Raw genomic sequence first — 26,631 nt, 5'->3', positions numbered from 1 at the left:
CCAGTACTCTTCTAAGAGATAGTCCATTCAGCCACCAATAGAGCTAGGACATCATCAACTCTTGGGTCAAGAGTGTCCACTGAGTTCCCTGACTAGGGAACACTAGACAAGCACAAGCATGTCCTTCCACTGATCCTTCCGCTACTCCTTCCGCTGCTCTTTAACCTTATGGTCCTCAACAATATCTCGGAATGCAATGAGAACTTGCAAAGAATGTTCTTTTATAATTCTGTTCTTTGTAGCAATTCTAAAGTATTAACATTCAAAAAGAAGGTCAGTGAAGTATTGGGAAACTGATCTTCACTGGGAGAATTTGGGTCCCAATGCAAGAGGAAAGGTTCTACTCAGGACAGGAACTGAATATAGGAGGATATTTGTCCCACCAAAAGTCACCTCCAATTAGGCAAAGTCAAGATCAGGTGAACTAAATTAAAGATACCATCTTCACCACTTTGGCATGGAAATTTAAGAACCAGGGCTTTGCTGGCTCAGGACTAGCCTTTCCTTTTCTTTCTTTTTGCAGTCCTGGGGTTTGAATCCAGGATCTTGTGCATACTAGGCAACCTCTCTATCACTAAGCTATATCTCCTACGTCCTTTTATTTTATTTATTTATTTATTTGCAGTGCTGGGGATTGAACCCAGGGCTTTGTGCTTGCAAGGCAAGCACTCTACCAACTGAGCTATCTTCCCAGTCCCTTTTATTTCTTTTTTTAAAAAATATATTTAGTTGAGGATGAACACAAAACCTTTATTTTATTTATATATTTTTATGTGGTGCTGAGGATTGAACCCAGTGCCTCAAATGTGTTAGGGAAGGACTCTGTCACTGAATGCCATTTTTATTTCTTGAGACAGGGTCTCACTAAATTTCTGAAACTGACCTCAAACTTTCAATCCTCCTGCCTCAGCCTCCTGAGTTTTTGGAATCACATATATGTGCTACCACTTCCCAGTTTAGAAATTGTATTTCTGATACTAACAGGTATTGTACTTTCAAGAAATACTGAAAAAAGGTGGCAAGTAAAGATAAAGTTATACAGATAAGGAATTGGGACTTTTACAACAGAATTTTGAGATAACTTTGTTAAAAAAGTTTCCTTTGGTTTCTTGCTATGCAAGAGCTACCTCAGTATAACATAAACCCACAGAGAAAAAGTGAGCACATAACTGCAGTCTCTCTATCAGACTCCAACTTGGACTCTTGAGAATTTTTTATTTTTTTCTCAAGTAAAGCAACTCTGTACTTAGTAAGGATAAAAACCCATTTTTAAGCAAGTGAAGACACCCTGTAAGTGTTAAAGTTGGTGATGTATGTAAATAGTGTTTTAGAAAGTCTCAGGATAATAGATGGTTCGGGAATAGTTTAGTTCAGTAATTCCAGCTTTGGTCCCCTAGGGTTGTTTCAAATCTGGACCTTCTCTCATTATCTCCACCCAACTCCACCCTCCCAGTCCAGCAGGGCTCTAGAAAAGAAGCTATGGCTCTGTTGACCGGGTGGGTATATTTCAAATTGTTAGCCTTCCCTGGGAACCTCATACAGGGCAAAAAACAGCAGCCCACTAGTACTGTCAGCACTGTGGGGTCTCCTAGCTGCCTCTCGAAGTCTGCTGTCCTTTTAAACCAAGGAGCAGAGCCTTCCAAGTCATCTGGGCTTCTAAATTTGTCATCTAATGAGACTCAAGGTTCATCCCCCCATCTTATTTCTCGGGTACAGAATCTCAAAGATTTCTAACAAGTTAAGTTCGTTTGTTGAGAAAGAAGTGGACAGGAAAACTGGTTTAACTATAAACCCACACACAGACGGCCCTTGATCTCTGATGAAGTTATATACTTGCACACTTCTTGTAAATTAAAAATATCTTCCATTGAAAAGGCATCTGATCACAACACAGCGGCTGTAGAGTATGTGTGGTTTCCCCTTAGGCTGGTGTGGTTCACTGCCACTGCCCAGCATCAAGAAAGACTATTGCACCCCTTAATGTCTCTGACATTAACTTGAAAACTACTGCTAGAGAGCAGCTTGAACTCACAGTTCATTGATTATGCAAAACCTGTGTTCCAGAAATTCCAACCTCCTTTACTTAGCTTGTGGATGATTTGAAGACAAGAGTTCATGTTAGTACCAGGACCAGCCATGTTAGTACCAGGGCAAGTATTTGGTCCTACGAATGTAGCTCACCTGTTTTATATGCTCCCCAAGCGTTTTCCATTACACAAGGCAGCTTTCCAATCCCATATTTCTATCACACGTTCCAGTCTACAAAATGTCTTTACATGTTCCCATTAGATCCTTAAAATTTCACTGTGAGATAGGCATGCATAATCTGTATTTTCCAGATGGAAAAGCAGAGGTCTACTTGGCTAATGAAATGACAGAGAGGGGAGAGGAGCCAACCGTAGTTTGTGTGCTATATATACTTCATTGCCTCCCAGACAGTATTTTTTCTGAGCTCAAACTTTCCCTAAGCCAGACAGTCTCTGAGGAAAGCATTTGAATGTACTCATGTCCTTACAAAGTGCAAATAAAAACCGTAAGTGTCCAAAATTAAGGCAGGACGCCATGTGATGTGAATATAAAATCATTTAAATAACTTCCCGGGCTAGAGAAGAGACCTCTCTTGTCCCGCCCAGGAAGGTGGTCCCGAGCCTGGAGTGTCTTCGCTTCGCAAGGCCCGTTTCTCTCTGTGAAGGGCTGGATTTAGAGTCTAAACGGGATGGCGCAGGTCTCCGCAGGTCCTTCGCTTAGTGTTTCACCCCGTCTCCCTGAAGTCAGTGGGTCACGTGACAACGCCAGGCGGGAGCCCAGCAGCACTCGCGAATGCCGAGACTACCGGCACCGCGTGCAAAACCCGTGCGGAGCGGCGCGGGCCCTGAGCCGGTTGCCAGGGAGGCGCCGGCCTCGCTTGAGACGGGTAGCCAAGACCAACGCCCCTAGAGGCCTGAGGGCGGCTGCCGGCCCTGCGAGAGTTCCAGTCGGTCCACCGCCGCGAGGGGCCGCCCGACGGCACCGACGACGCATGCGCGGCCCCGCCCCCGCCTCGGGGATCCGGCGAAGGCTACCCCTCTGCCCCCCGCCCCTGCCGGCTGTGGAACCTGCGCGTTCGCCTCATTAACACCGTTCAAGGGCACTGGGGATTAGGATGGGCTTTACACGCAGACCCAGAGTGAAACCGTTGCTTGAGATCATCCAGACTGCTAGAGCAGTGGTTCTGAGGCTTGCTAGAATTCCAGATTTCTGGGCCCCATCTAGGACCCAGGGATTTCCACTCTTAAATCACCGCAGGTAATTCTGAGATAAGCGGTCTTCATTGATTGGATTTACCCTCCTGTTTCAAGAAATGCAGGGATTGGGACATAGAAGTCAAGAACCGATGGGCTCCGGATCGAACAGAGGGAATTACGTGGCATGGCATAGCCTGATGTGGAACGGAGATTTCTTGACACATTCTCATTCTCCCCCCGCCCTGCTCTTCCCTATTTCTCTTTTGCTGCATTTTTAGGGTATGGTTTAATCAACACCAGGCAGGCTGGCAGGCAGTCCATTCGAATGGTTGGGCTAACCGAAGACTTGAAGTCTCTTTTTCAGAACACCAGACAACTCCAACAAGTCCACATAAAAGCTCCACTCCCAGCACTGATCCTCGTTCAGCACTGCCTCACTTCTGCACAAGGTTGGGATACCCTGAAGAAAGTTAGGCTCACCCCCAGCAAACAATGGCCTATGGGGGGGCGGGAAACACACACCCATACAGTCTTCTCTGTGTGTAATCATGAAGACTGTCCCAAACAATCTGACAAGAATGTAAAATACTCCCATGTCTCTGTTTGGAGTTTAGAAGAGTCTGCCCCATCCCTGTGTGTTGGATTCTGGCTTAAGTTTAGGCACGTTCAGTATCAGGCAGTGGCCTCAGTCCAAGACAGCTGGATCATGTGCACAGACAGCCACTTTCGATGGCCCTGGACAAGGAAACAGACACTCCCTTGCATATCCTCATAAGAAGCATCTGGGAATTAGCAGAGCTGAGATCCCACAGACACACACACTCACAACTCTGTTGGAGCCAGGACAAAACCTGGAAGACAATGCTTACCCCGCCAATAGAGAGGAGGGGTTGGGATTGCAGGCACTAGGGCCCTATTTGTTTTCAGAATCCCCCGCCCTCCTAGGGGGAGAGTAGCTAACAAGGTGGTCAGACTTCTGAGACTGCAGGCAAATCCACTTCCTGGGATGGTCCTCAAAAAGTGTTCTGAAGGATGAGGTTGGTTGTTCTCTAAGCCACTCCAACACTCTTGTCAAGAACTGTGTCATCCTCTGCCCCTCCCAAACCCCTGCCCCTCAGTATCTTTCCCGTCCCAGCCCGGCTCATCTCAAAACCTCAAGGCTTTCCGAGAAAGCCAGGAACACAGCTGAGTTCCAATCTCTCCAGGGAGTTCCAATGCTCCCTCCTGGCTCCAGATGTAAAGGAACAGCTGTGGGGGTGGCAGGAGGCCCAGTTGGCAGCAGAGTAGGGACTGGGAAGATAGAGAACAAAAGCCGGAGACAGGCAAGCGGCAAGACTGTTAGAATTCTAGGGACTTGGGAAAGAAACCGTCTCATCCCCTGGCCAGGTGACTGGCTGCCAGGCTTTGCCAGATTCCTCTGATGCTGCCCTCCAATTCTGGCAGCCCGTGTCACTGGCAGAGCCTTCCATAAACTCTGTTTTATGATTCCCACTTAATCTGAGAAGGAAAACTTGGCTTTCTTTGTCTGACCCCACCCCTGTCCTTAAAACATGCACTTCCCAGCATGAGATTTTGGTAACTGAACAATGTGAGGGAGAGAGAAAGGAAGATGGGAAGGGATTCTGCCCCTTCCATTCGGCATCCTCTTTCTCCCTCCTTTCCTCTTCCTGGGAAGGAAACCAGGACCCTGAATGCCAGGCTGAGTGGCCGCAGACAAAGCCACTCCAGGCACCACTTGCTTGCCTGCTGTGCCTGCATGATACTGTGCAAATGAGCACCAGGCATGGTCTCAGTAATAATGACTCCTTAAGTGATAATGTTTTGCTCTGGATGCACTGCCACACCCCCATCTGTGTCCTCCCCAATCTGAAAGGACACAGGGTCTCACACCTGCTTCCATTTTAGGAAAAATATTTTATTGGAAGGTTTGAAACCTCTCTTTCTGAGGTTCCCTTCTTGGTAGAACCCCTTCACCCATGCTCTTCCCAGGCCTGCTGGGAAGTAGCAGCCCTTCTCTGGAGGACACCCACCCACTCCTGGTGACCTGCCCTCCTGGGAGGCCAGCTCTGGGTCTAGGCTTTGGTGGGCCCATCCACAAGGAAGTTTTTATAAAAAGTGGGCAGAACACTGTACTGTGCCCCTTTTCTGGATGCCATGGAACCAGCCCACAGCATTTTCCTACCCCTTAATTAAATAGCCCATTAAATAATCTCTTGGTGCTGGCAGAGAGGGGGTACTTGGCAACAAGCACCCTGGCTTGGCCGGGTCCCTGCAGTCCCAATGCCTCCACTGTGACTGGATCTGGCGCCCCTCAGAGCAGCCAGGGGCATGGCCTTATCTCAGATTGGGCCAGTTCCAGGACCCCCTCCCCAAACAGGAAAGAATGAGTCCAAGTGGGTTGTGCTGGCACCAGGCACCCCCAAACCACGGACAGGGGTCACTCAGGCAGTAGAGTAGTCAACCCTCAAGGGTTAGAGCTCTCGCCTAAGTCAGAAGTACGTGAGGTTCTTCACAGCTCCAATTTCCAGCATCCGCTTGATGGCCAGGGCCTCTTGGGACACGTTGTGACCTGACCCCTGTGGAGACAGCCAAAGATGTACATTGAGGGGCTCTGAGGGACCTTCCTGCCGCTCCCCATGGCCCCACACTTCTTGGGAGGTCTTTCCCTGTGTTGGTTCTTGGAAGGAAGGCAGAACCCATGTGGCCAAATACAGAGGATACCAGCCAGGGGTTCAGAGCTCTGACTCTGAATGAGTCACAGTGAGCCACCTCTAGGTGCATGCACCTCCCTCTCACCCAGTGTCTCTCTGGTAGTCTGGTCTCCAGACCCATCTGGGTCACAGAACTCCCAAACAGGGCCACTTACCGCCATGGACTTGAGTGTGATCTGCTCATAGTAGTGAATGGTCTGCTTCTTATTGTAGGCATCTGGGTAGCCAAAGCCTGCAATGTGCACTAAGTCGCAGAGGTGAAGGGCCAGGGTGATGGCCAACAGGCCTGTGGTTGGTTTCTGAGGGACAAGGCAAAGGAGGCATCAGAAGGTGCCCTGCTCCTCCCCTGTCTTCTGTGTCAGTGCTGTGATGGAATTTTTGGAGTCATAGACATGTGCTTCATCTGCACTAACAGAACAGTTCCTAGCCAACTGAGTACCTGAATGGGGCTAGTGCAGATAAAGAAGCGGATTTTTTTATTCTATGAAATTTTAATTCATTAATTTTTGTGTGTGTGTGTGTGCTGGAGATGGAACCCAAGGGTTCACATATTCTTTTTGTGTATGTGTGGGTTTTTTGTTTGTTTGTTTTTGTGGGATTTTTTTGGAACCAGGGATTGAACTCAGGGGCACTCGACCACTGAGCCATGTCCCCAAGCCTATTTTGTATTTTATTTAGAGACAGGGTCTCACTGAGTTGCTTAGCACCTCACCATTACTGAGGCTGGCTTTGAACTTGCCTCAGCCTCCCAAGCCGCTGAGATTATAGGGAAGTGTCACAGTGTGTTTTGTTTTTTAAGTACTGAGGACTGAACCTAGGGGCAATTTACCAATGAGCTACATGTCCAGCCCTTTTTTTTTTTTTTTTTTTTTTTTTAAGACAAGCTCTCTCTGAGTTGCTGAGACTGGCATAGAACTTGTGATCTTCCTGTCACAGCCTCTCAAGTCTCTGGGATTACAAGTCTGTGCTACCACTCAGCTCATGCATTCTATTGAGCTATTCCTCCAGCCCTAACAAATTACATTTTAAATTTAAGTAGCCACATGTGGCTAGTGGCTACCATAATGGATCATACAGCTCTACACATCTGGGGAGGGTTTGGGCCTTTAAGGGAGACAATGGGAATCAGGATGACAATAATGGCAATCATCATAATATTATTGCTTTTTGAATACTTACTAAGAGAATTAGTTAAGTGTTAACATAGTATATAACACATCATCACATCTAGTCCTCCCCAAAACACTTGCCAGTAGATACTATTATTAGTTCCATCTTACAGAAGAAAAACTGAGGCTTACAAATATTAAGCAATTCGGTGAAAAAGGGGAAGGGATCTGCTGTATGTCCCTTCAGGGAAGGGGCTCTCCTCTTCTATAAAGTGGGGATGTTAACAGCTTTCCTATCCACCTTTGGGGCCGCTATAAGGACCTCACTTCCTCTATTCCTAATTCATTCACAGGGATGAGCAACCTGATGTTCAGACTTCTCAAGTCTTGCCTTCCTCAGCTCTAACAATTATTTGGCAGAGTATCTCGGCTGCAGGCTCCATTTGGGAACTACCTTCTGGATGCATCAGGTCCTTGATTCCATTTTTCCCCAGCATCCCTTGCAAGCTCTGTCTCCTTATTTCTGCCCCCTGCCTTGACTCTCTTTCACCCTTGTTGCTTTAACCACTCCTGCGTCTCTCATCCAGTTTAAGCCCTGCAGAACCACACTGCCATCTCCTAGTTAGCTCTTCCTAGACATGGGTTCCTTAAACTTGCCACATTCCTCTTCTTCCCTGCATTCTCTGAACTAACTAAATATATTATGATCCATCCACTTGTCCAAATTGGAAACCAAGAACTGGACACAGAGCTTTCAACCCCAGAATCCTAAGAGGACCCCTAAAGACTTTCACTCTTGCATAATCTATTCCCCTCAAAGGTAGATGGAAATGCCATATGGGATAAATTTATCACGCTTCATTGTGTTACTTTGTATGGCACAGTTGGTCAGAAGAGGGAAGATGATCCTGATAGGCTGACCTAATTACCTGAACCTTTAAATCTGGGTGTTGAGGTCAGAGATAAAAGAAGTCAGAGATTTGAAGCACAAGAAGGATTTATCCTGCTTGAAGTCACTGGCTTGATAATTCTTGCCATATGGATCCCTCACCCAGCTGACAGCCAGCAAGGACATGGGGACCTCAGTCCTGCAGCCACAGGAACCCATCTTCTCAACAACAAGAATGAACTTAGAAGTGATTTTTCCCCTAAAGCCTCCAGACAAGAACTCAGTTCTTGTGATCAGTCTGGTGACAGCCTAAAAAGAGCCAGGTGTGGTGGCGCATGCCTGTAATCCCAGCGGCTCGGGAGGCTGAGGCAGAAGAATTGCAAGTTCAAAGCCAGCCTCAGCAATACCAAGGCCCTAAGTAACTCAGTGAGACCCTGTCTCTAAATAAAACACAAAATAGGGCTGGGGATGTGGCTCTGTGATCAAGTGCCCTTGAGTTCAGTCCCTGTACAAAAGAAAAAGAACCTACAGGAACATGAGCTAATATGTGAGTATTATTTTAGGCCACTAAGCTCATAGTAATCAATTAGGTAGCAAGAGAAAACCAAGAAAATGTCAAGTCCATGTCCAGTCTCTCCTTTTCCCTTCCCACTGCTAGGTGCTGGATTCAATTACTTACTTTCTAGTACCTCTCCTTCTAGCCTTCACTCTATTCCATGTCCCCATGGCATAAAGGCCTTCCTTGCTGCCCTTCAATTCTGCTTACACTAAAACAACTTAGTGGCTGAAGGAGTTGTTTGGCATTGTCAGATGGAAGACCTTGCCCAAGTTTCCTGCCTGATAGGACCATGATCCCTCCAGGCCCTACCCCAGCACCACTTCCTGTGGGGAGTCCCCCAGATTGCCCTCAGAAGTATGCCACTCCTCTGGGCTCCCACAGCCCTTGCAACATTTTATCCCACCATAGTACAGCCTGGAGACTTATTCTGCTAGAATGCATCTCCTTAGGGCAAGGTACCCATCTCTCTCATAGAGGCCTGGAGCCTGGCATTGAGCAGTCACACAAGCAGACATGCAACACATGGTATTGAGTAACGGTAGGTATTCAGTCAAGAGTAAGATTTTGAGCCAAGCATGATGACACATGCCTGTAATCCCAGCAATTCAGGGAGGTGAGGGCTGAAGCAGGAGGATCACAAGTTCAAGGCCAGCCTAGGCAATTCAGTAAGACTCTGTCTCAAAATAAAAAGGGCTGAGGGTGTAGCTCAGCAGTAAAGTGCCCTGGGTTCAATCCCTAGTACCACAAAGAGGGAATGTGGGGAAGAAAAAACATTTATTCAAAACTTGGGAAATATTTACTGAGGAGGCATTGTGTTCCAATTTCCATGATAAGCATTTTACATAATTAATCGTCTTCTTAAATTCTATAATGGTCAGAATGACTATTATCCCTATCATATCCCTATCATACAGACAAGAAAACTGAGGGACCAAGTGGTAGAACTGCCCAGCGCTACATAGCAAGAGGTACAATCCAGAGTCCTGTCTATTGGTTTGCTCCCTCCACCTTGCCACACAGCCCCCCTGAGTGGGTACAAGATATGTGGAGAAGTTCTTGGGAAGCTACAAAGTGGATTACAACCCACCAGTTAAAGACCTCAGGGCACTGAGAGCTGAAATCAAAACTGTGACTCACAAAACTGTACCACAACTCCTGTGACACACCAGAGCAAACCATGACATGCAAGGCAGACTGCTAAAGCTCAGACTCTCTTAATTCAATCAGACCAATATGTTCTAAGATAAGATCACAGACTAAGCATCTAACAACTCTGCACAGGCTTAAGCTGTTCCAAAGATAGAACCAGGGACTCTTCCAGCAGCTCCCAGTTTACAAATTCTGACCAGCGCCTGCCAAAATCATCCTCTAACTCCAGCCCCCAAATCCAACACATATCTCTTGCTCATTCCCCCTTTGGAGATGTCCCACAATTCCCCAAGGCATGCACTCTCCCTGCTACGGCAGGCTAATAAATCTACCTATGATTACAGGTCTGTTCCTGAAGGTCAAGTGCGAGTTGCTATCTCTCATTATTCTCCCTGCTCACATGTTCCTCTGTGTCCCCCGACCCCTGCAGGCCCCAACCCTCAGGCCTGGATTCCCTGCCACCAGCCTTCATCACCTGTTTAATCTTGCGTGGCTGTTGCATTGGCAGGCTCAGCAGTTTGTCGGCTGCAATCTCCATGAAGAAGGGGTTGAGAATCCGAATCTGTTTGGGGTTGACGTCCCAGATAAGGGGGGGCTGTTTCCAGAAACCTTTTCGCACCTGGCAGGATAGGGTTGGAAGGGAGAGACATGAGAGTGGGTGGACACCTGTTTCTCCAGTTAACTCAGTCTGTGGTCATCAGCCTGGAGATAGGGGCCAAGTGTAGGCAGAGGCCTTGGGAGTGCAAGGGAAAGGGAAGGGAGGTGGCCTGTGCCAGAGATGGAGGGAGACAGGCAAGAAGTAGGGTACTACCTCGGGGATGTCAGGTGACGAGGTATGTATAGTATGGGGTTCAACAACCCAAATATCCAAACAGGAAGAAGGGGCCTCAGCTATAGGCTGTCTAAACACTTGGCAAAAATGTCAGATAGGATAGTTCAGCGTTCAGCCAGATGGTGAGGTGAGGGAGTAGGTTCCTTCTGGGGACCATCTGGAAGGGCTCACAGCTTGTTGCCTGGAGGTGACTGCTGGAGGGCCCCTCTTCCCCCATGATTCACACAGGCAGACACATTCTGGTAGCCGACTCCTCAAGCGTGGGAGGGCCTTTGGCTGCCACTACTTGACTCCTACAGGTTTTTGAGCCAGGCTGCTGGGTGGCTTATCAGAAGCCCTGCAGGACACTGCCCTTGGCAGGAAGCCTGAGGCGCTAACTGCTGGGAGCCTGGTTCATGCTGTCCCATCACCAGACCTTTAGGACTGCACGACAAGCGTTGTGGAGCGTGAGATCCTGACTTGTACAGTGTCCCCATGGGCCTGTCCCCCATTTACCCGCTTCTTATCACTTAGGATGGTCTCAATCCAGTGGAAATCCATCGCCTTGAAAGCTACTAGAACCAGGAGTGTGTCTGGGTTGTTCTCCACTTTGGGGTCAAAGTGGGCAGATTCAGGGTAGAAGAGCCGCATGGTGGTCTTGGAGCCCACGTCTCCCTCATAGCCAGCCACAGGGGCATTGTTCAATCTGGGGCAGGGGAAAGGAAGTCTGTCATTAGAGCCCCCCTTTCCCCACGTGTAACAGCCCCCTGTATGGGACACCAAGTGTCCAAACAGAAGCGGGAGGGAACAGTCATACACACCTGATGACCACATCATACTTGTTGATGGCATCTCCCAGGGAACTGTTCCGTAGTCGATGCCCATTGCCCACCACGACACAGCGGCGGCACTTGAGACTGCATGGGAAGAGGAGTCATCAAACCCAGGAGTCCTTGCTCTATTTAACTCTCACTGCTCTGAATCTGTCTGGGACCCATCTCAGGATCACTTCCTTGGCTCTCCACACCCCCTGGTCCCCTTGGAGCAGGCATCACCAAGTAGCTCTGCTTATGATCATGATGACTTTGTAATCCTGGGCCTTAAAAGGAGAGGCAATTGAGCAAAGAATGGCAGAGAGGAGAGGAGGGAAGACGCCCTGGGAATACCAATAAGAAACACCAGTGCAGAGCTACCTTGCAGGCTGCCAGTCCTGCCTATTGCTGTAGCAATACCCTCAGCACCCTCTGTCTGCTCTGGCACCTGGATGCCCAGGCTAGGTTTCTGTGGGGATTGGCGTACGCATATCCCCTGGAGATAAGCAGGCTAGAAAGGAGGGTCAAATTGGCCACAGGGAACCCTCAACAGGAGGCACGCTGGGATGTGCTGAGCCATGACAATTTCACACTGGGGCCCGAAAGAGGAAGGGGCACCCAGTCTTGAATGGGAGGAGTTATCTCCTTACCTCTGGATGCTCTCGGGTATGGAGTAGCTGGTGATGGCTAGCACCCGCAGGAGCAGGTCTTCTACAAACAGAACAAACAGAAAGGAATGAGATAGCAGTCACCAGCATCCTGCTGCCCTGCTCCACTCCTCAGAGTCCTGCTCCTTCTTCCTCCTTGATCCTGATACCTGAGGCGAGCTCAGAATTGGGCAGAGGAGTGGTTGGCAAAGAATCGGCAACAGTATGGCCAACACAATCCACTGGGCCTACTGAGCTGGGCAGGAACTTACCACTTCCTTTGGTCCCATAGGGCAACTCATAGGCAGACGGTGTCTTGACCCAGAAATAATCCTTCAGCTGCAGGAAGATGGGCTGCTCTCGGGAGTGGCTGCACAGGGTAGGGACGAAAAGGGGACTAATTCAGATGCCAGGGCAGGGTCAGGTCTCTGAGTAATACTACATGGCCTTTCCTTTTCTCCCTGGCTTTGCCTAACTTGTGTCCACCAGCACAGCCCCTTCCCTCCAGCCAGCTAGCACAGAGGCTGAATCCCTCAATCCTGGAGCACCCCATGCCCTGTCTGTCCTCTCCCCTCATCCTCCTGTACTTACTTGCCAAAGATCTTAGAGGCCTTCCTTTCTGCCTCACCCTGGAAGCATGGCTCCTTCTTCTCTGGGATGGGAAAATAAAAACTGGAGACAGAGAGAGGAGGAGGGAGCCCCAGTTAGATCTGCATGGTTAGGATTCCAGGCAGCCCCTGCTTTCCCCACGGCACACAGGTGTCAAAGCACTGAGGTGGGACTTACAGGGTAGAATCTTCTCAGCTCAAGTTCTTTCTTTTTCTTTTTCTTTTTTTTTTTCCCATGTTGGGGATCAAACCCTGGGCCTTGAGCATGCTATGCAAGCACTCTACCACTGAACTACATCCCTAGCCCCTCAACTCAAGTTCTACTTTGAACCCTAAGGATCCAACTCTTCCTGCCCCTGCACTCCCTCTGGGGATCAAGGGAATCCTCCAGACCCAACCCCCAGCAATGGCCACTGACCCTCATGGAAGGACTCTGTCCTAGTAGTTGGAGAGGAAGAGTCAAGTCCTGGCTCTCGGAACCCTCCTGCCTTGCTAGTCCTCCACCCTCTGAATGCCCCATCCCTGAGAAGAACCAATGAAAGGACATAAAGGTGCACTCACAGCTCTATGTATCTGTCTTCTCGGGAGATGGAATACCACACCATGACCACCAGGACCAGAGCCAGCATGGCCAGGAGCTTCCAGCCTGCAGGGCACATGCATAGAGGAGCTGGAGGCAGAAACAGGCAGGTACAGCCCCAGTCCACCTTCTTACTGCCCCATTCTGGGACCCTCCAACCCCCAGCTCTAGCAGACCCAGGCCCTGGCCCTCTCCTGGCCCTCTCCTGGCCCTAGTTCAGGGCTGGGATCTGAATGTTTCTGGTGTTCTTTAGGATGAAGAGAGGGTGCCTGGCTCCCAATCTGACCCTCCACCACCCCCAGGGGGTGCCAGGATCCTGCAGAGGTTGGCTTCTGGAAGCCCATCCTTCAGTGAGGGGGAGCCCCTGGACAACACTCACGGGACTTGCTGATCATGTTTCTCAGCAGGTAGCAAGGTTCCTGGGGAGAACTGTCATCCCGGCTGCCTCGGGCCACCTAGGAGGTAGGAGTCCCAGGTGTCTGTCTAGTGGTTCCACAAACACTCCTGTTTAGACACTAGAGCAGGACACAGCCACAGCCCGCCCCTTTCTTCCTCCTAAAAGCACAAAGCCACTCCCTGGGCAGCATCCCCAGAGACACCTGTCTCATTTTTGACATCCTCCTAACCGCTCCATGGGCAGCATCAGGGATCCAGGTGGAGCCCTGCCACAAAAGGGAAACTGAGGCCCCAGTCCTCAAAGTTCAGGTCCCAGGCCAGAATGGTCTACTCCACCCTCTCTGGTGTGGTTCTCCTTACCATCTTTCTGTATTTTGACTTAGTAAGAATAAACTTGAGGGGGAGAAGTGGAGGTGCTTTTTGGTTTTTTGTCTTTTTTGTCATGTTGGGGATGGAACTCAGGGCCTCGCCCATGCTAAGCAAGTGCTCTACCACTGAAATATACCCCTAAACTTCTCCACCCACTTTTTCTTTTGTGAGATGGGCGGGTGGGTCTCGCTATATTGCCCAGGCTGGAACTCCTGGGCTCAAGTGATGGATCTTGTCTCAGCATTCTAAGTAGCTGGGACCACAGGTGCACACTGTAATGCTTGGTTCTACACACTTTTTTTGGTACTAGGGGTAGAAAACCTGGGATTTTTACCACTGAGCTATATCCCCAACCCCTTTTTTTATGTTGAGCATGGTCTAGGTTGCCCAAGCTAACCTTGAACTTGTGATCCTCATGCTTCAGCCTCCCACATAGCTGGGATTACAGGTATGTGCCATGGCTCCCGGCTCCACCCACATTTGACATAAAAGTTAAGCTAACTGTACCAGGGCTTGATTTATATTCTATCTACTCTCTACCATCTAAGGCTTGCCATGCTATAGCCACCACCTCCCTCTCAATGTCAATCTCCCGCAGCTCCTGCCGAGCAGGTGTACTTGGGTCATGGACTGGGAATGAGGGTGGGGCTAGGAGGGACCCCGGGAGGCCTCCCTCTGGGCCTTCTAGATTCTGACCTCAGACAAACAATGCCTGAGTCCCACCCCACACTTTGTGGGGTGAACTCAGTGAGAAGGGGTGGTGAAGTGGGGAGCACAGGAAATGGGGAGCCATGAGGGAATTGTTGGTCATTGAGGAGTCCAGAGAGACTTCCTGCAAGGTAAGGGCAAAGGACTGGGTGAATCCAGAGGGGACCAACTGCCTCCTGCATAAACTTAGCCGGGGTCATGCTGCTGAATCACTGCATAACAAATATCTGTGCCTTCCACGGCCACAGGAAACCAAGTGCCAGCCTCATTCATTGCACACACACATATTCCAGGGCCCTGCCCTGCAGACCTGCCCTGGTCAGTTTGGGTGGAGACTGGGACAGTCATTTTATAGAAACTCGGAATGTGAGTCAGAATGAACCAGGAAAGGGAAGGAAGCACTAGTGTGTGTGCTCTTTCAGTGACAAAGAAAAAGTCTTCAATTATTTCTCAGGAGTAGGCCTGGTCTTCGTTAAAAATCACAAATTGATGATCCTGAACACTGTTCTATTATGGAATAAATTCCCAACAGGGTATTCCTCAGGCTCTACTCTGAGTTCACGGACACTGAAAAAAGAGTCTTCAGTGGAGGGACAAAGCCAGGGAGGGACCACCACCAGACTTCTTCAGTAGGGTTAGTAGCAACCATTGTCAGACCCCAGAGGAATAGAGGATGGCCCTACCTGGTTTAAAAAAAAAAAAAAAAAAAAAAAAAAAAAAGTTAAAGTTCCCCCATTCCTGAGCCTCTCACATTGCAGGCAAGCACTTCATCATTGAGCTATCCCTACAGTCCTGAAAAGTTAGATTTGTAATCAGAAGTCCCCCGTTAAAGTCATTATTCTAAAAACTCCCCAGACAGTTCTGCCCATCCGCAGCAACCTCCAAGCCATTCCCTACCACATGGCCTCTGCATCTCCTTCATAGCCTTCTTTTGATCTGTAATTAACTTAGTTATTTGTTTGCTTTCTGTCTCCCCTATTGAAATATAAGCGCTTCAAGGTTCAGAAGAGGTCTGTTCTGTTCCCAACCCCAGCCTCCAGCAATGATGTCTGGCACATGGTGGAATATACCAGAAAGCACAGAATGAATGCCAAGTTAGTGGATGATCACATCTCCTTCTCTGACCCTCAGCTGTCAGGCTGGAAAATCAGCCTAATGGATCCATGTCGCTCAAAATACATTTATCAGATCAGCAGCACGGGCATCACAAAGACCCTTATAAGAAATGCAGAATCTTAGGCTTCCTGTAGACCCACAAATTCAGAATCTGTATTTGAACATGATCCCACATTCAAGTCTGAGAAGCACTGATTAGGGTAGGATGTTTTCACAACAGCTGAACAGAATTTCCTGTGGTACTTAAAAGGAGATTTCTTAAAAAGGGTATATGAATTCCATACCTAGAAAGTCTCAGTGAGTTAGTCTAATCCAGCCCTGGAGTTTGCTCACATGCTCTATGTGATTCTATTGTACAGCTATGGTGGAGAACCACCAGACTGGACAACCTTCAGAGTAGACTTTTCAAACTTTGATGTGCACATTCTGATTCTGATTCAGAGAATATGGATGAGGCCAGGGGATCTGCCCTCTGACCAGCTCCCTCACCAGGTCCTGCTGCTTAGTTGAACCACTCTAAGTTGCGAAGCTCTGGGTCAGGGTCCCTCTGGTTCTAATGTTTTGTGACTTTATCAACCGCACCCTCTTCTACCCTCTTGCTCTCCTGATCTTCATTTCGTAACCAGGATTCATTCCCTCTCAGTGCATCTCCCTTCATATCAGTAAGCCACAACAATGGTTGCATGATGCAGTAACCTGAGGAGTTTTAAATATCCAGAGGCTCCACTGTCCAAGATTTTTATTTAATTAGTTCGGGGTCCAGGCACTAGTTGTAAAGAGCGAAACAAACAAACAAAAAGAAACACCACCTCTGTGGTTCTAATGTGCAGTAAGATGGAAAACACTACACAGAGCATGTTTCAGGGTAACTAAAAGACAAATATTCAGTCTTGCTCTAAGCAACCTTGAGGATAGAAACTTTGGTGATCAGAGACAAGTAACCTGGACCAGTCCCAAACAACAAGGCAACTAGCCCTCCTTTGACCTCTTTCCCAATAAAGTTTTGCATTTCTTTATTCCAAAATGGAGCCAGGGTTGTGCTCAGCAGACTAGCTGCACTTGGGGCTTGCACCACCCCTTCTCCTTGCTGGGCCAAGCCAAGAGGATTGCTCAGTGGCCTTGGGCATTCCAGAAGCACCGTCTTCTCGAGAGCATTGCTGCCTAGGGAGACTTGTAGTTTTTCCCACCAGTTGTCCCACATTGCTGACCCAGCTCCTCAAAAAGGCAGGAGAAAAGTCACAGTAGGATACCTGAGTAGGAAAGCTGGCATCTGATCCACTCATGCTCGAGGTGCACCAGCTTCTGTGAATGAGCAGCTGCCAAGGAGACCAGCTCACCCAGCCTGCAAGGTAAAGCTGACCCAGGGCAGGAGGGCTATCTGCTCTCACGGTACTCTGCCAAGAACCAAAGTGTCCCTGGCTAAAGAGAACTAGGAGAATGGGGAAAGTAAATAAAGCCCACTGGAAGCAGGAGCCAAGGCTCACTCTGCCCCTGGCACTGACTGTGTAATGCACAGCAGGCACCCACTGAACCGAGAGGAGCACAACTAGATATATCCCCCAGGGCACCGCAGATACCAGGGTCCTGGGCCTCCAGATTCATCACAGGATCATGGCTTAATGTTCTAAAGAAGCAGGGCTGAGAAGATCAGTGGGGGCAAAAGCCCTGGGTTTACTTAATGTTGTCACTCAATCTCACTGTCCCTCAGTGGTGGCTGTTTTGTTTTTGGTACTAGGGATTGAGCCAAGAGGTACTTTACCACTGAGCTACAAAGTCCTTTTTATTTTTGTTTACTTATTAGGTAATGGGGATTGAACTCAGAGGTGCTCAACCACTGAATTACATCCCTAGCCCTTTTAATTTGTTTATTTATTTATTTTTGGGTCTTGCTAAGTTGCTAAGGCCAGCCTCAGTCTCCCAAGCTGCTGGAATTACAGGTGTGTCTACCTGGATAATCTTAAATTCTTCAAATTTAACATGTCCCAAGCAGACTCATTTTGGCAGCTCCCCTAACCACCACCACATCCTCATCAATTCTCCCAACTCCTCCTCCTTCAATCCCTCCCAGCTGGTTACTAAATGTTATGGATTCTGTCCCTCCATGAGCTCATTCCAGCCAATGCAAGCTTAGCTGCTTACCATATGCAAACACCAAGGAGGCACTAAGGATGTTGAGCTTTATAAAACTCAGCCCCAGTGCAAAGGCCACCACATAGACCTTCAGACACACTTCAGAACACAGCCCCCCATCTCCTCTTCTTGAGTCATAGCCTGATTCTAGACTGCACCCCAAGTTAGCTGCTTCTTAACTGGGCTCTCTATAACTCTTTCTTCACTCAGACCTCTTCTTCAGAACTGCCAACATGGTATCTTTCTAAGAAATGATATGGATCAAAACCACCTTCTTTCTTCGTTTGCTCCCCACTCCTTGAATGGAAAGTCAGAGCTACTTAGCAAGCAACCAGAGCCCTTCAAACTCAGGCTGTGAGCCTGGCAGATGTATTGCCAACCCTCCCCCCTCAAGCACATGAAAGGAGCCACCATTTCCTGCCCACACTGTACTTTTCCACAGCCCCTACCTCTGCCCAGCTTTAATGTATTAGAATGCCTGCTTTGGTTTGAATGTGGCCCCAAAATTGATGTGTTGCAAACCTGAATCCTAAGTTAGTGGTGTTGGGAGATGGGACCTTTAAGAGGTGTTTAGAGTTGGGATCTGTCTCAGTGATACAGCATTTGCCTAGTGTGCCTGAAGCTCTGGGTTCATCCCCTACTGGAAAAAAGAGAAAGAAGTATGTTTTTTAGGTATGAGGGCAGAACCCTCATGGACACATTAATGCTTTTATCACAGGAATGGATTCATTACTATGGGAATGGGTTCTTTATAACAGGACATGTTCAGCCAGCCATCTCTACCTGTCCCTCTTCACCTTTCACCTCCTGCCAGAAGACAGAAGAGCAAGAAAGCCCTAATCAGCTGGGGGTCCCCTTGATTGTGGACTTCCTGACCTCCAGAATCAAGTACCAAATAAACTTCTGTTCATTATAAATTATCTAGTGTGTGGCAGTATTACAGCAGCACAATACAGACTTAAGACAGAAAATTAGTACTGAGGAGTGGGGTCACTGTAAAAATAAATACCTGAAAATGTGGAAGCAGAACTGGCTGTTGGGTAGAGGCTGGAAGAATCTGGAGACACAAGCTAGAAAAGGCTTAAATTGCTGACAGCAGAGGATTATGAGTGATCCTGGTGAGGGTTCAGAAGAAGAGAACTGCAGAGAAAGTTTAAATTTTCTTAGAGAAGACTTAAGTGGTCTTTAATAGGCTATCAGGAGAAATATGGATGGCGTCATAATTTAGATATGAGGTATCCACCAAAAGGTCATGTGTGAGACATGCAAGAATGTTCAAAGGTGAAATGATTAAATGATGAATTATCAGATTAATCCACTGACACAGATTAACTAGGTGATAGCTCTAGGCAGGTAGTGGGGTGTTTGGAGGAGAGAGGTCACTGGGGGTATACCTTTTGGGTTTATAGTTTGTCCCTGGTAAGCAGAACTCTCTCTGCTTCCTAGACCTTAGCTGCAGCCCTCTGCCACACCATTCTGCCATGATGTTCTGCCTCACCTTGGGCACAGAGCTATGGAGTTGGACAGCTATGGACTGAACCTCTGAAACTGTGAGCCAATAAGCTTCTCCTTCTCTACATTGTTCTTGTCAGGTCTTTTGGTCACAAAGATGAAAAAGCTGATAAAACAGTTGGTAAAAGCCATTCTCATGAGGTCTCAAATGGAAGTGCAGAACAAGGTGCTGGACACTGGGGTAAAGGCCAACCTTGTTATAAGGTGACTATGAACTTGGCTGGATTGTGTCTGTGTCCCAGAACTTTATGAAGAGCAGAAAATAAGTTATTAGCTAAGGTATTTAGTGGGGGAAAAAAACATCACAAAGCACTCAGGCTGCTGCAAGACGGCTTTTTTTTTTTTTTTTTTTGGTATCAGGGATTGAACCCAGGGGTGCTCAACCACTGAGCCACATCCTCAGCCCTTTCTGATTTTTTGAGACAGGGTCTCACTAAGTTGCTGAGGTTAGCTTTGAACTTGTGCTTCTCCTGCTTCAGTCTCCCAAGCCACCGGGATTACAGTTGTGTGCCACCACACCTGGCTTGCGTGGCTTTTTTTTTTTTTAAGCTTCATTTTGTTTATTTAGTTTTTCATGTGGTACTGTGTCTCGAACCCAGTGCCTTGAGTGTTCTAGGTAAGTGCTCTCCCACTTAGCCACAACCCCAGCACCTTGCATGGATGACTTCTTTTAACTGTGTACAGTAAAATGATTTTCAAGTGGAATTTATATTAAAGGGAAACAGAATTTAGAGATTTGAAGAATTTTCAGCCTGGCTGTGTAAAGCATTTTTAGGAGGAAAAAAACAAGGGTATGGCCAAGAGATCACTTAATAAATGGTTTAGAATGGACAGAAATAGGTGAAAGGTCATTCATCAGGAACACAGAAGAATGACCCCAAAGGTCCTATACAGATTGTTGGTGCTGCCCCTCCCTCTCACACTCAGAGTGCCAACCTAGAGGGAGGGAAAATTGCCCAAAGGCCTGGGGTATCCCCCAACCTCAGGGCTCCATGCCCAGGACTGCCTTGAGTCTCCACTCCCTGCATTATGGTGGCTCTGCGCCCCATGACTCAAGGTGCAGCTTCCCCAACACTCCAAAAGGAGCAAGCAGTAAGCAGTGGTGGCATCTACATGCTAATTCTGCAGGCTTCCAGAAGCCAAGAGCTTGGGGATCATGGCTTCCCCATTGAGATTTCACAGGATGTCCTAAGCAGCCCTAGGGGCCCAAGTGGACTTGTCACAGAGGTAGTCACTGCAGAGAACCCCTTATAAGGTTTCCTGGAGGAACCTTATAGGGTGTCTGGAGGAACTCTAGGATCAGAACTGCAAGTCTTCAGCAGGCCTGAGGTAGGATAGAAGAAAGAAAAAATAGGCAAAAAGGAGACAAAAGGAGGAACAAGGAAACAGAATTTTAAATCTAAAGTTCTTCAGATGCCTATAATCTCAGCTACTTGGGGGGCTAAGACAGAAGGGTTCAAACTTAGCAAGACCCTGTCTCAAAATCAAAATTAAAGGGGCTAAGGATGTGTGTAGCTCAAAGGTAGAGTGTCACTGGGTTCAATCTCCAGTATTACAAAAAAGTCAAAAATAAATTTTAAAAAACCTTTAGTTCCACATACCTTTCCAGGTCAATCACTCATATTGGTTTTTCCTGGTCTGTCAGGCCCAGATTTCTAGAAAAATCTGTAAACTTTAATGTAAATTCACCCACTTAAAAAAATAACCTTTTGCACTGTTAATTAGCCCATACAATAAAGAAATTAAGGATGTGAGGGCAATCTGGCTGGACATCAGTCACCCATTATCACCAGAATTGATTCAGCTGATCTGGCTGGCTAGGTGGAAGTCCTTTTCCTTCCTCCCTGCTCCAAGCGCATCCCTCTGAAAGATGTGCACTCTGTTGAAGAGGACCACCTTCCCCAATAGAGGAGGACCGTTCTTCAGTTGAGGGTATAGATTAATTGTTCTTCCCTATTAGAATCCCCAAACAAGCTCTCAATAAGTAGATTAAGCAAAGAGAGATACGTTTTGGGAAACCTATAATTCAGGGGACTTTCCAACATTATAAATTGATTAAATAATGGAGACCACATCAACATAAGGATTCGGAGAATGACCAGACCACTATAAACTTTCTTGTGATTGCCAGACTGGTGTCATTACCACAAACCTTCCCATACCCACCTCTCATGAAGTATCCTTTAAAAGAAGATCCAGAGATGCCCCCACCAAAGCATGTCTCTCTTGAGATAGTTCTTCTCCCTCAAATGTGCATCCTAAATAAATCTGTCTGAGTTCCTGTGTCTCTGATGTGATGTATGCTGAAATTCTTTTCCATCAGGTATGTCAAGGATCCCACTTGTCCTGAGGTGAGTTCTGCCCCTTTCTCTGGGGAACTTGGACCTCCTCTGGTGACAGGCCCTATGGAACAGGAACTGTAGAGCCACCAAGATGCAATGCTAGCCTGACAGAGCTGCAGATACTAATGTGTGAGCCCAGGAAAGCCACAGAGGTGGGACTGCCCAAGGTCCCAAGGATTAACCCCTTCAGCCCAGTGTGTCTGGAAGGCAGAACATGGAGTCAAAGAAGATTCTGGAGCTATAAGATTTAATATTGTTTTCTCTGTTGGGTTTTGGACTTCCTCAGGACCAGTTACCCTCTTTTTTCACCTATTTCTCCCTTTGGGGGTAGGAAGGTACCTCCTATGCTGTCCCACCACTGTATTTTAGAAGCATGTGACTTGTGATTGCATTTTGATTTCACAGGCTCCCAGGTGGAGAGGAATTTGCCTCGGGATGAATCTTGCCTGGAGTCTTAACCTGTATCTGAATTAGATGAGACTGAACTTTTAAGTTGGTTTTGGAACTGAGTTAAGACTTTGGAGCTGTTGAGATGGAATGAATGTATTTTTTTTTTTTTAATCAACATGCAACAATCAATAACTTTTCTTTTTTACCTTTATTTTATGTATTTATATGTGGTGCTGAGGATTGAACCCAGTGCCTCACACATGCTAGGCAAGCGCTCCACCACTGAGCTACAATCTCAGCCCCTAGAATGAATGTAATTTGCACATGTGAAGGACATGAGTTTGGAGGGGCAGGGACAGAATTCTATGGCTTGCATGAGTCCCCAAAAGTCCATATTTTGCAAACATATTCCCCAAAGTGGTGGAGGTGTTGGAAGGTGGAACTTTTAAGGGGTATTTAGGTCTCGGGGGCTCTTCTTCGTGAATGGATCAATGCCATTATCTTGGGAATGGGCTCCTTATAAAAGGTCAAGTTTGCCTTTCTAGCTTCTACCTTCTACCATGAGAGGATGCAGCATGCAGGTCCCCACCAGATGTGGCCCCTCAATCTTGGTCCCAGCCTCCAGAACTGTGAGCCAAAAAATCTATTCGTTAGAAATCACCCAGTCTGGGGTATTGTGTTATAAAAGCAGAAAACAGACTAAGGCAATATTCTAACTCCTCCCCACTCTGTCTGAACAATCCCACTCCTGTAGCATCTGCTCAAATGCCCCTTGTCTATGAAGTCTTCTCAGATATTTTTATAAACAACTGATGTATTTGTTCCCACAAAATATTGTTTATACCTTGAATTCTGTACTTAACAGGTAAAATAATGTTGTATTGTTACTGGTTTTAAATCTTGTCCACTATCCTATGACCTTTGACTTATTTATAAAGAGCCTATGAGAGTACTGGGATTATCCAAAATACACTGTCACATAATGTAACTTTATAATTATGTGCTTGCTTACTTCCTTCTTTTTTACCCCCAGTACCAGGGATTGAACCCAGGGGTATTCTGTCACTGAACTATGTCCTAGCCCAATTTTTTTTCTTTTTTTTTTTTTGTCTGTCCTAGGTATTGAACCCAAGTGTACGGTACCACTGAGTTACATCTCCAGACTCTTTAATGTTTTATTTTAAGAAAGGGTCTCACTATGATGTAATATTTTGGAAAACAGTTTGAATAGTCCTGCTGTCAGGCTCAGAGAGGAAATTGTTAGAATGGTTTTATTGCAATTGTTCATTCTCTCATTGATCATATGGTACACAGCAACAGATTTATTTTATTGTTTGTTAACACTTTATTTTGCAAATAAAAAATATATACATATGAACATATACATATATAAATATATGCATATATATGTGTTATACCATAGGCAATCTCTTAGGTATCCCATATGGTTTTAATGTGAAATTCTCTAACAATAAATAATGCTGGGTATTTTTTCATATGCTTATTTACCATTTGATTATCCTCTTCAATGAAATACCTATTTATGTGTTTTGTTAATTTTTAATTGCATTTGCTGATGGTTGAGTTTTCCAATCTTCACATATTTTGTAAACAAGTATGTGTAATGCATAATTTAATTAATTAATTAATTATTTTTAAAAAAAGAAAGAAAGAAAGGGTCTCACTAGGTTGCCCAGGTAGACTTTCAACTTGCAATTCTCCTGCCTCAGCCTCCCAAGTTGCTAGGGTTATAGGGATGTGCCACAATACCTGGCTGTTTTATGAATGTCTGACAAACAAGTAATATCATGGAATTAAAGATATACTACATCTCTTAGGGGTAACTGAAATGTAGTGCACACTTACTACATGGAAGACCAGGATCTCTCAACCTCCACGCCACCTATTTTGGGGGCCAGATAACTCATTGTTGTGGGGGGTCCTCTAACATGCACTGTAGGATATTTACCAGTATCTTTGGCCTTTACCCATCAGGTGCCAGTAGAACATCCCACTCTCCAGTTCTGACAAGAAAAATATCTCCAGCCATTACCAAATGTTGAGAACCATTGTGCCAGAAACTTTCAAGGGCTGTTCAAGTATTATCTCAACCCTGCGGGTCAAACACTGTAGTCATCTTCATAGTGGAGACAAGGAACTAAGGCATGAAAAGGATGAGTGAGGTGCCCAGGTCACAGAGTTAACAAGGAGTGGAGCCTAGTCCTTCCACGGCGCCACTTCTAATCTTTAGTCCCTATTGCTCTAATAAAACCATCTCATGAAGGAGTAGCTCCCTAAGCTCCAAGTACCTTAAGTGAGCCCCACACTCCACCCTGCCCTTCAGAGCAACTAGAGAAGTGGGGTCTCCAGTGTATCAAAGCCTGTCAATCAGGCCACTTCTCAGGCAGCCTTCCTTCGGACACACGGTCACTAGCCTCACTGCCCTGGTGTCCCTTTGCAAGCTCCCCAGTGTGCTTTTAATGTACATGGTTGCATTCACTGATACCCTCCAGCTGGACACCAGACTCCCACACATGCTGTCCTTTTCCTGAAGCCATGTCACACCACAGGCACAGGACTTAATCACTCTGCTCCTAAACCAGGTCTCCAGGGCCCTACTCTCACGTGGCGACTCTTCCAAACCTCAGTATGGAACTTGACTGCACCTGCATCCACACATTTCACCAGCCTGTCCAGGTATGTGTGTCTGGTCCTCGTGGCCACTGCCAATATCCCAGTGCAAGACATAGCCCAAACTGCACTATGAATGCAATGTAATTAATGAAGCAGAAAGTTAAGACGAGGGTAGCAGTATGGGAGTTCTCCCTTCACATTATAATCTACCATTCTTTGGTACAGATGGCCAATTAATTGCAATTCCCCTGGATAGACTGTTGTCTTTATCACTTCCCTGCTCAAAAACCCTCCCTGGGTTTCTTATCTCAGAGGAAAGTCACATCTTTGCTCTGCCCTATAGCTATCCATATGGCCACCACCTCTCCCCTTTTCCAACTCTTCCCTCTTATTCCATACCACACAGTTCAGTCTTACCATCCAGTCCTTTTTTTTTTTTTTTTTTTTTTTTTTTTTTGGTGGTGGTGGTACTGGGGATTGAATCCAGGGGTGCTCTACCACTGAGCTATATCCCAAGTCCTTTATTCAATTTTGAGACAGAGTCTCACTAAGTTGCCTGGGCTGGCCTTGAACTTGCAATTCTCCTGTTTCAGTTGCCCAAGTTGCTGGGATTACCTGAGTATGTCACAGCATCTAGCCGCTCAACATGTCTTGATGAGGCTAGCTAGGCACACACGCTCCTTTGCACTTGCTGTTCTCTCAAACTGGAATGCTTTTCCCCTAGACATGGGCTAGGGTATCTATTCATCCAGCTCTTTCCTCAACTTTTCCAATTCCCAGCAGCAATTCCCCACACATCCAATTTGCAGATTCCCTTCCCTACTTGCAAAGACTTTGTTGTTTTGTTCACTGCTGTTGTATGGCCAATGTCTAGAATAGTGCCTGGCACACAGTTGGCTCTCATACAAATTTACTGAATAAACAAATGGATCTATTCATCAGGATGTCATTGTCCCAGTGCAGGAGGAAGAGTGGAGAAGCAGTAGCAATAGGTCAGGTCCACTCTAGCAACTCTGGTGCAGCCTGTGGCTAGACCCCGGATGAACTTGGTGGCCTCACCCCATCATTGTACAGTGATTGCAGTATGCCTGCGGGTATGAGGCTGTGTTCCCCCAGTCTCAATAGAGACAACAGAGGGCAGAGTAATTGAGTCCATCAAGGCCACCAGTGAGAGTGTCTCTCAAGTCATCCAAAGAAAAGTCATCTGAGGAAAAGGAATCAGACAAGTTTGCCACTGCAACCACAAGGCTTTCTCTGTTCCCTGCCCTTTGGCTCCATAGGTAGCCAACAGCCTGCGCAGCAAAATTTGCACAGAAACACTGTATCATCCATTTGACCAGCTGCCAATCACAAGACACCATGGGAGTCACCTGAAAAGCACACTTCCGGTGTCTGCCCGGAGGGGCAGAAGCTTTGAGTTCTATTCTCAGGGTTAGACAGCTAAAGCCCATGTGACAGGGTGGGAGTCAGCAGGGCAGGCCGGGCCCCAGATAAATATAGGAGAAATTCACTGCCAACATGGACCTTCCCACAACAGAGAAGACATTAACTTGTACTAAGGATCTCTGACTAAAAGCACTGGAACGTGGGGCTGGTACCCAACATGCCACCAACATAGCCAGTACCTCCCTCCTCTGGCCCCCAGATGCCTCTTCTAGAAACAGTGGATTGCACCAACCCTGCCCTTACCCACACAATGGCTCCAATTCCCAGGTGACTATCAAATGTTTGCAATATGGCTGGTCCACCCTGACTGGCACTTTAAGTAGAAACATATGCTGAATTTCAAACGCTTAGTACATACACACATACACACATGCAATATTGCCTTATAGTGGGTTAAAATATGTAAATTAATTTCACCTCTTGTTACTTTTTGAAAATGTGGCTGAATTTAAATTTTTTTTTTGATAATTTTATATTACCAGCTGTATA

The 26,631-nt window shown here is 46.9% G+C and overlaps 1 protein-coding gene across 11 annotated transcripts in view; it reads right to left on the bottom strand.

The window, feature by feature from the left end:
- Positions 1-5,119: 5,119 nt before the first annotated feature.
- St3gal4 (ST3 beta-galactoside alpha-2,3-sialyltransferase 4) overlaps positions 5,120-26,631 on the bottom strand; it is a 43,543-nt gene continuing 22,031 nt past the window's right edge. For 4 of the 11 annotated variants that reach the window (XM_047517233.1, XM_047517235.1, XM_047517234.1 and 1 more), the window contains 10 exons: positions 13,479-13,554; positions 13,081-13,189; positions 12,503-12,583; positions 12,184-12,281; positions 11,915-11,975; positions 11,274-11,369; positions 10,969-11,158; positions 10,117-10,260; positions 6,091-6,234; positions 5,120-5,800 (listed from right to left, as the gene is read on the bottom strand). In XM_047517233.1, the coding sequence (XP_047373189.1) occupies positions 5,714-5,800; positions 6,091-6,234; positions 10,117-10,260; positions 10,969-11,158; positions 11,274-11,369; positions 11,915-11,975; positions 12,184-12,281; positions 12,503-12,583; positions 13,081-13,189; positions 13,479-13,494 (1,026 nt within the window). In that variant the 5' untranslated portion in view covers positions 13,495-13,554 and the 3' untranslated portion in view covers positions 5,120-5,713. Of the gene's footprint in view, positions 5,801-6,090; positions 6,235-10,116; positions 10,261-10,968; positions 11,159-11,273; positions 11,370-11,914; positions 11,976-12,183; positions 12,282-12,502; positions 12,584-13,080; positions 13,190-13,478; positions 13,570-26,631 lie in introns of those variants that run through there. The other 7 variants (XM_047517238.1, XM_047517239.1, XM_047517240.1 and 4 more) reach the window with 4 other exon arrangements.

This window comes from Sciurus carolinensis, chromosome 11 (genome assembly GCF_902686445.1).
Source record: "Sciurus carolinensis chromosome 11, mSciCar1.2, whole genome shotgun sequence".
Lineage (NCBI taxonomy): Eukaryota > Metazoa > Chordata > Mammalia > Rodentia > Sciuridae > Sciurus > Sciurus carolinensis.
The sequence above is the reverse complement of the archived record's forward strand: the minus strand, read 5'-3'. Positions and strand labels throughout refer to the sequence as shown.